We start from the raw sequence: 9077 nt of genomic DNA on the forward strand, positions 1-9077 counted from the left end.
TCACCGCTACCTTTACCAAATCGTGTTCACAAACTTAGCTCTCAGCATTAGAATATAGAGCACTGCACTCCCATTCATTCCCAATGAATCAAACCTGACAAAACTCTAAGAAATAGCAGGCATGGCATGGTAGGAACACAACATGGCTCAGTCAACTCCTACACATGCTAGTGGGTTTCAACTATTTACTGTGGCAATGGTAGGTCATGCAGAGGAATGGGTTCAACCACCGCAACATAAAGTAGCAGTTGAATCGTTGTTGTCCTAATGCAATAATAGAGAGCAGGAGAGAGAGAGTAAGATTGTATCGGAATGAACAAGGGGGTTTGCTTGCCTGGTAGATCAACAGGGGGGCACTGCTTCACAGACAGGTACTTTGGAGCACTCTCCGGAGCAGGACCTATCAAGAAGGAACGGTGTCGACAATCAATACACAAGCATATGCAACAATATGATGCATGAACATGTATGAATACGTGGTGTTGTTTGAACTAATGCAACTAGCATTCATTTGCATGACGTACATTTGAACCATGGGTTCAAATGCAACTCCAAAATAAGCCTTTATAAATGCCATTTATGTGTTTTCACTTATACAGTAGGTATAAGTTGGTTTGTCATGCATGAAACTAGTACAGATGGATAGATTGAATTTTTTGATAAATTTTCATATATAAATTATTTCAATCTGAGCTATGGTTGAATTTCTATCAATTTTTGAAGTTTATAACAATTTTTGGAATTTCCTGATTTATTTTAAAACCAGAAAAGAGTAATTGCGTCAGCACTACGTCATGCTTACGCAGCAGTCAACAGCACTGACCAGCTCAAACCTGACGTGTGGGGTCCACACTTAGTGTCATAGTTAATTAACACTAACATTAACCCTAACTAAAAATTAGTTGGGGCAGGGCCCACATGTCAGTGACTCCAGATGAGTCAGTTAGTGGTCAAAATGGTCAAACCCGTCGGCGTTTAGCCGCAGGCGAGGCCGAATGCGACGGAGGCGCACAGGATCGTCGCTCCGGTGACCATTTGGGCGGCGGAGACCACCTACGCGACACCCACGCTCGCGCGCATCCAGTGGAACATGCGGGAGGCCGTGGGGTGACCGGAAGCAACGACGGCATCGACCTCAGCGGCGACCGGAGTTCGGCCGAGGAGGAGGTCGATGCTACGGCCCATAGAACGCCCGGTTCTTGTCTCCTATGACCTCTACACGAGCTCATGAGGCCAAAGGGCAAGGTGGGGTGACCAGGGGGTCGCCGGAATAACACCGACGACGAGCTCGAGCGGAGGTGAGCTTCGGCTCAGGCGGCCAAGGGAGCTAGAGGGCGTGGGAAAGCAGGGGAGAAGTGGGAGCCGACGTAGGAGCTCACAGCAGTTTCGGGGAAGTCGACAGCGAGCTTGGGGACGCGCTGCAAGCGACGAGCGGACGATGGAGATCCACGGTAGCCAGCGCTGAAGAAGGCAACGATAGCGGTGATGGACGCCGTCCGGAGGTGTGTGGCTCGGCGAAGGGCTTCAGCGCGAGGAGACGGAGCTCGGCCACAGCTTGGGGTGGCACGGGAATGGCGGTGGCTGCGCAGGCGAGGAGCCGCGATGACGACAGAACTTGGTCGTGAAAGAGAGAGAGGTCCAGGGGAGGGGGAGGAACGAGAGAGAGTGAGAGAGGTCCGGGTGCATCGTGGCGATGTCCAGGTGTACAGGGCGTCGAGGGAGAGGGCAGGCAGGCAGGTGGCGTGGTCGGACGCGTGCCCCTGTCCTCCTGGCGCGAGGAAGGGGACGACTGGTAGTGCCAGTCGGCTGGGCCGCTGGGTTGCACAGTGCGAGGCCGCCAGGTGAGTTTCTTCTCTATTTTTGTTTTCTGTTTTCTTTTCTAACATTTGTTTTGATTTAATAATAATACTAAATCATTTTATTATCTTCTAAAAAGTTTTGCAGGGGCCTAAGAGATTATTCCAAAGCCGCTCACCAAGATTGAGAATTTTTGGACATATATAAAATATATAACATATATATAATGAATGCTAATAGTTATTGCATTCATTTCCAATGCCCAAAATAAATATTTATGAGCTCCTAAAAATATTGGTTTGAATTTTACCTCTGAACAATACTTTCAGAGAGAAACATGAGCATTTTCTTGGGGACCTTTTTGAAGCAATTTTTATCTGGGTTATTTCCATAAATGATTTCTCAGGGTTTCAAAAATCCCCAATTTAATTTTAAATGGAATTTAAACATGATGCACACATGACTAGCTAGTATCGGTCATACCAGAAATAGGGATGTGACAGGCGCTACAGCCCGAAGGGGCGACGCAGTGGCAGCGAGCAGGTCGGGGCGGCGGCGGAAAGACCTCGGGGCAGCGGCGTGGACCACGGGCCGCGACGCTAAGGCCCGAAGGGGCGGCGCAACGGTGAAATCCGGGTCGGTGCAACCGCCAGAACGGTCTCGGGACGGCAGCGTGGACCAAGTGCCACGCTCGCTCTGACCAGACGGGGCGACGCAGCGGTGACGCGAGGGTCGGTGCAACCACGAGGACGACCTAGAGCGGACGGTCCTGAGGTGGCGGTGGACCGCGGGCCACGGCACTACGGCCCAAAGGGGCGACGCAGCGGTGACGCGGGTTGGTGCGGTCGGGAGAAGAACCACGGGGCAATGACGTTGCACCTCGACGGGGCGACACAGTGGCAGCCTGTTGTCCGATTGGTAGAGGGGCGCGCTGGACTCGTGACAGTCTTCACGGGGCCCGCGGAGGTATGCGCAACCGACATGCCAGGTCGGTCGGACGGCGTAGATGAGGCGGATCGCGGCGGCGGGCGGGTGATCAATCTGATCGCACGCGAGGTCGGGGTAGCCGCTCAGTGGAGACGGGGTGGCGGCGGAGTCCGAGATGAAGCCGACGACGATGGACGGCGTGGGACGACGTGCGAAGGAACGTGCATCACCGGCATCCGGTTCACGAAAGCAACGCCAGTGCCCGAGCAGCGAGGCCCGAGCGAACAACGGAGTAGCGGCGCCCGAGCTCGAGGTAGCCGACGGGCCTGACGCAGTTGGCCCGACGCAGCTGGGGACGAGGCCGGCGAGGCAACCCGCAGGGCCGCCGTGCAGACGTGGCGGAGGCGGGTGGCGTGGATCAATTGGCGGGCTGACGCGCGAGCGGCGACTATGATTGGCCGCCGCATGGCTTGAGGCCGCTGGGTGTAGGCGACGCAGGTGTCCCAGTCGGAGCAGGGCGGTGATGGCCGGCGCAGGATAACGGGCGGGCCGTCGCGCGGACGACGGCCTTGAGGGGCCGCCTGTTGTGCGAGGCCGCCGTGTCGATGAAGTAGCCTGCCGATGTCGGAGTAGAGGCACGGGGTGTCGATGGCGGCAGCGGGTGACGCAAACTGATTTTAGATCGGAAAACTAAAAGTAAACGCCGATCAAAGTGACCTAAGCGAGAGAGGAAAACCCGAGCAAGGGCTCAGGAAAAAGACTCTCTAGGGCAGCCGATCAACACGACCGGCGGACGAACCCTAGGTACTCGCGGTGCAGTCCCCAGCGGTGTTCATGGAGGTCGATCGCCCCGGGAGCAAACGGTTAGAGCAAGCACAATAAGATGACGTAGACTTAGACAAAAAATGAACGAAAATATTAACGCCCACACGTGTGGGCTGAGACCACTTCGTCCGAACGCCCTCGCTGTCGTTAGATGCGTTGCATCAATCTTAAAGTAGGACGCACAGAGAAGTCAACAGTAGCGGTCATGCGGGCTGTTTGGGTCCTCGCCCGAACGCTGTCCTCTCCTTGCTCGCTCACTCCCACCCTTCTCGTTGACCTCCCCCCCCCACACGGAGCAAGTGAGCAGAGAGAGAGAGGATCCAGGCGATTCAGAGAGGATTCCGGCTCCGTCAGGTGGCTGGCGTCCTTGCCGGCAACCGCGATGGCACAACTCCCCTTCACCCCACCCCAGCGGCCTCCTCCCCCAATACTCCTCACTGTTTTCTTCCCCTTTTCTTCGCCGGATCTGAAGACGGGCTGCCGGTGTCGACCTGCCGTTGTCGCCGAGGTTGGCGGGGTGAGGTCGGATCTCGTTGTCTCCGCATCGCGTACAAGGAGCCCACAAAGCAGGGGATGCTTCTGGCAGAGCAAGCCACGGGCGCCGTCGGCCCCAACCCAGGCGACGGCGAGGGCGCCAATCCCCTCCAACCAGCCCCCGCATCCAGTACGGGGTCGACAGCGGCGGGGGTGGCGCAGCGCGCATCGACGACGATGTGGAGACGCGCGCGGTGGATTGCTCGAGGGCGTGGAAGCGCACGGCGTGCCCGACATCTTAACCTCACCCGTGCAGCCATTCCCATGGCTGGTGGCAGCGGAGCCAAGGCGGGCCACTACAGAGAGGAGTTTCACCGGCGGAAGGACGACGTCGCGCGTGTGAGGCGGGCTTGCCGCCGATGCTCTCCTCTAGTTCCTGCCGTCGTCCTGCTTCCCTGGACTCCTCCGTGCTCACCAGCACCCCAAGGTGAGCTGTGTCTTACCCCTGCTTCCTTCCCTCAGTATCGATATACAGAAGCGTTGTGCCCTTTGAATTCATGGCCGGCGACCGTGGCCGGAGTTGCCAGATTTCGACTGTTAGAGTACTTGTGCTGTTTTTCAGCATTATGCAGTTTGTGTTGTGAGCCACATCGTAATTCACTTAGCTAAAGCTTCATTATACCTTACCCTGTTTTAGCATTTCATAAGCTTTATTTGTTTCATAAATGAACAACATGTGCCAAGGTGCCCAATATTTTAGTACGATGATTATTGTCAATTGATGATCAGTTTTTTGTTTTCATTTTTTCAATATAATGTTTTGTGATAGGTTTTCATATTAATCCTCCCATGTTCAATCCATAGTTTCCATGGTAATTTTCAATCCGTATTTTTTCTTGTTTCTAGTATTGGATGGGACATAGTAGTTGCCATGACAATTCAAATCTTCATGGAGAGGATCATACAGTCGTCTGTGCCATTTGTCATATAAGTGTTGTTTTGTTGCCATGTGTTTATGTGTTTTTCTTGTGCATTGTCATCTCATGAAGTCCATCACATTCATGTTTTCCGAACATGGCAAATTTCAGCTTTCCTTTGTAATGCTCTCATGGCAGGTTCTTCAAATTTTGCTTTTTTATATTTGTAATGGCAATCCTATCTTTGTTGATAGGGCAAATATAACTACACATCCATGGCAGATTCTACACTTTTCATTGCCATGGCAACATATAGTTTTCACTTGCCATGGCCAATTTCGTACCTACATTGCCATGTCAAATTTACTTGTTAAATTCTGGAAAATTCTAAAACACGGCAAACTTCACCAGATCCCGCGCGAGAAGGGGGTTGCGGCAGCTAGGTCATGGAGGCACCGATGCAAGGGGATCGGAGGCGACAACCATGACGCGGACGACAGAGCAGGCGACAGCGTCTCCGTCGTGGGGGTGTGTCGGCGGGCGGAGGTCACCCCCTCTATCTCCCGGCTGGCTCTCTCCGGGCCGGCGGGGCGCTTCCAGATGCGGCGGGTGCTAATGGGCCCGGCCATGGGGGCGCAGGTGTCCGCCGCGAGTTTTCTACGGCGAGCTCCACCATTGCATGTATGGGCCAACACATACAGTATGTTTGCCGTCTGTCCTATGGCTTTTCTAGTATGCCTCTACCATTTCTGCCATCTTAATTTTTGAAGAGGCAAGTTAGTTCAGGTGGCACATTTACCCTCGTCCAGATGGTATGGTTGCCATGGCAAATTTACCTTTGAGCTAACTAGATTTGCCATGGCTAACTAGAGTGTTGGTCATGGAAAAAAATATAGATTTTGCCATGACATAAATTTAGAACAATTTGCCATGACATGATTTTACAACCATTTGCTATGGAAAAATGTTTAACAAATTTGCCACGGATAAAATAGCACAAACAAATGATGGAAAATATTGCCATGGCAAATACACATTCAAATTTTGCCGTGTTATTTTTATCAAAATGTCAAACTTTTTCGTTTTTAGTTGCCATGGCAACTCAACTTTTCAGATTTTCCATGATGTGTTGCCACAGAACTAACAAAAGGGTTGTGTTGCCATGTAAATATATGATGTGTTGCCATCTTTTTCTTTGCAACATGGCAATTTGAGTTCTATGGGAGTATGGCAAATGTAGTTTAATATGTTGCCATGTTCATGGCGATTTTTTTGTGTTGTTTCACATACACGGCAACTTAATACCAAAGAAGATGGCAAGTCTTGGTTAAACGCCATGGCAAGTTTGAACATGCTTTTTGCCATCACAATTTTTGTATAATTTCACATTCATGGCAACTGTTTATACATAAGCATGGCAAATTTGATAAAAAAAACCACAAAAAATTGAATATGCATTTGGCATGGCATTCAAATATACATTTTTTTCATGGCAAATTTGACAATTTTTTGTGTTATTTCCGTTACATGGCAAATTAATGACACCAAATATGGCAAAATTTGGTAAAATGCCATGTCAAAATTTGAACATGCCCTTGCCATGGCAACTATTCATCATTTTTGTAATATTTCACAATATTGCAAAATTATGTATATTAGCATTCCAAATTCGATAAAAAAACATGGCATATCAGAATATGCATTGCCATGGCAATTCTGATCTTCTTTTCGTGTTGTTTCACATGGACGGCAATTTAATTACACAAAGATGGCAAGTCTTGATAAAGTAGCATTGATATGACCAATCCTAGCCCCAGTCGTGTTGATGTTGCAGTTGTTCAAGGATTTGAACGCATGCATGTTGGTTCGGCCCACGCTGCTTATCATATGTTTAACATGGACCAAGGGGCGCATGCATATGCTACTACATGCACGTACCAGGTCAAAGCATTAGCTGATTCAGTTCTAAATACATCAGGTTCAGGTCTTATTTGGAGCTCCAATAAAATAAGAGGTACCATTAATTTGTTTGCGCTGCCTAGACCGACGGAGGTAAATCATGATTCAATTTGGACACGTATAGATGATTTTATGTGGGACTCTAATTGGAGAGATAGAGGTGCAGCTCGCTGGTTTAAAAGGAAGCAGGCACAGCCAAGATTCTTATTTTTATTACTGCCATGTAAGGAGAAGATTGGTCACGTATCATCCAGAAATTTTGCATGGAACTTCCTTTCCTTGAAAAGCATCGGTTGGGGCCCGCCAGAAAGATATGGCGCGCAAGATTAAGTTAGCTAGAAAATCTAATCCAAGATGTAAAAGGATTGGACACGTTTATTTTATAGTACTAATTTATTTTCTTTTCCAACTTGTGTGAGTGCGTGAGGGGTTAGGCCAGGTTTGAGTGGTTATATATAAAGCCTTATGCATCATTGTAAGAGGTCAGGTTATGTTAAGATGAATTAGACACCGTGTGTGTTTCGGCCGTCGGTCATTATCGAGTTTTGAGAAATCTTGTCAAAAGTCTCTACTGGCGTGTGAGTTCCTGCGACGCGGCGCGTAGGACATTACAAGCTGAACCTATACGGTTCGTCCACGTTATTCCTTCTGACTGAGGGGTTGGCGTGTTGTTTTGCGAGGTTTGTGAATATCTTTGTAAACCCGCATCTAGTTTTTGCTGCGATGGAATTTTGTGCCGTGAAAGATCGGGCCAACAACGGATCGACCTTCGCCTCGAGGTTCGCTTCTCATCAAGTGGTATCAGAGACCGGTGTTTCTCACGGCACTTCGGAGGAGATGGCCGGCGCACCATCACCAAGGAGCTACTGGAGGAGAAGGGTTATGGTGCTGATCTTTTTCACACCTACTGTAAAGTGGGAGAGAGAGTTTGCGCCATGACGATCGACCAGGATAGTTCGATCAATGCGGTTGGCGTGGACATGGTGGAGAAGTTACAGCTATCAGCGACACCACATCAACGACCGTACTCATTGAGGACGTGCTACAACAAGCTTGACATAACGCACCAAACTACGGTGTTGTTTTCAGTCGGCAAATTTTCTTGTGCGGTTTTGTGTGACATAATTCCGACACCATTGAATTCGTGTCATATGCTACTGGGAAAGCCTTGGTATAAAAAAACATTGCAACACATGACTATCTCGCCAATACTGGGAAAGCCTTGGTATAAAATAGCATTGATATGACCAATCCTAGCTCCAGTCGTGTTGATGTTGCAGTTGTTCAAGGATTTGAACGCATGCATGTTGGTTCGGCCCATGCTGCTTTTCATATGTTTAACATGGACCAAGGGGCGCATGCATATGCTACTACATGCACGTACCAGGTCAAAGCATTAGCTGATTCAGTTCTACATACATCAGGTTCAGGTCTTATTCGGAGCTCCAATAAAATAAGAGGTATCATTAATTTGTTTGCGCTGCCTAGACCGGCGGAGGTAAATCATGATTCAATTTGGACACGTATAGATGATTTTATGTGGGACTCTAATTGGAGAGATAGAGGTGCAGCTCGCTGGTTTAAAAGGAAGCAGGCACAGCCAAGATTCTTATTTTTGTTCGGTATCCGTCCCTAGGGTGACGGTTCGGTATCCCTCCGGCGATTACGGGGGCGATTAGTGTTCGGGATCGCGGCGCCGCCACGCCTTCATTCCTGATCAATCGCTTCTCTCTGGGAACTGATCGTTCTCTCTCGCTCATCCGTTCCCAGTGAGCCTCGTCGTAAACCAATCCACATCTCAGCCTTCTGTGTGCTTCCTAGGGTGCACGGTCGTAAAACACTAAAACCCTAGGCGGGAAGAACTGGGAAGGAGGGATACAGTGGGACGATGGAGGGCGTTGCGGGTATGATGAGGAGTCTGAAGTTGTCTGAGGAGGAGAGGAAGGGGGTCAGAATCCGGTCGGCAGGGAAGGAGAAGGGTAAGGCGGTGGAGTTCCAGGCAGTGGGAAGGGTGGTTTCGGAGAAGCCGGCGCATCCTGATGCGGTTAGCCTCTCTCCGAGAAGGGTTTGGTGTCCAATAAAGGGGACCGATTGCAGGGAGGCAGGAGACAATAGATTCATTTTTACCTTCAAACAAGAATCGGGAAAGAGGAAGGCGCTGGAAGATGGACCATGGAT

At 49.9% G+C, this 9077-nt stretch overlaps 1 protein-coding gene across 6 annotated transcripts; it reads left to right on the forward strand.

Moving 5' to 3' along the window:
• Window positions 1-3813: 3813 nt before the first annotated feature.
• Window positions 3814-7409, forward strand: LOC123138988 (uncharacterized). Of its 6 annotated transcripts, none has more exons than XM_044558823.1 (4): window positions 3814-4510; window positions 5339-5640; window positions 6919-6992; window positions 7066-7409. In XM_044558823.1, exons 1-4 carry the CDS (start codon window positions 4443-4445, stop codon window positions 7180-7182), a joined length of 561 nt encoding a protein of 186 aa, XP_044414758.1. In that variant the 5' UTR covers window positions 3814-4442; the 3' UTR covers window positions 7183-7409. The 6 variants fall into 6 exon arrangements, 3 of the variants coding, with proteins under 3 accessions (XP_044414758.1, XP_044414757.1, XP_044414759.1); XR_006469420.1 differs by having other exon boundaries at window positions 3819-4510; window positions 5352-5621; XM_044558822.1 differs by having other exon boundaries at window positions 6919-7409.
• Window positions 7410-9077: the final 1668 nt, after the last annotated feature.

The sequence above is a fragment of the Triticum aestivum genome, chromosome 6B, assembly GCF_018294505.1.
Source record: "Triticum aestivum cultivar Chinese Spring chromosome 6B, IWGSC CS RefSeq v2.1, whole genome shotgun sequence".
In the NCBI taxonomy this organism is placed as follows: domain Eukaryota; kingdom Viridiplantae; phylum Streptophyta; class Magnoliopsida; order Poales; family Poaceae; genus Triticum; species Triticum aestivum.

Bases quoted from the DNA above. Each gene is read 5' to 3' on its own strand.
- LOC123138988 (XM_044558822.1), top strand. From the start codon at position 4,443: ATGCTCTCCTCTAGTTCCTGCCGTCGTCCTGCTTCCCTGGACTCCTCC. The intron at 4,511-5,338 runs GTGAGCTGTGTC...TCTAAAACACGG, and splicing joins GTGCTCACCAGCACCCCAAG to CAAACTTCACCAGATCCCGC. The intron at 5,641-6,918 runs GTATGTTTGCCG...TAAATACATCAG, and splicing joins TGTATGGGCCAACACATACA to GTTCAGGTCTTATTTGGAGC.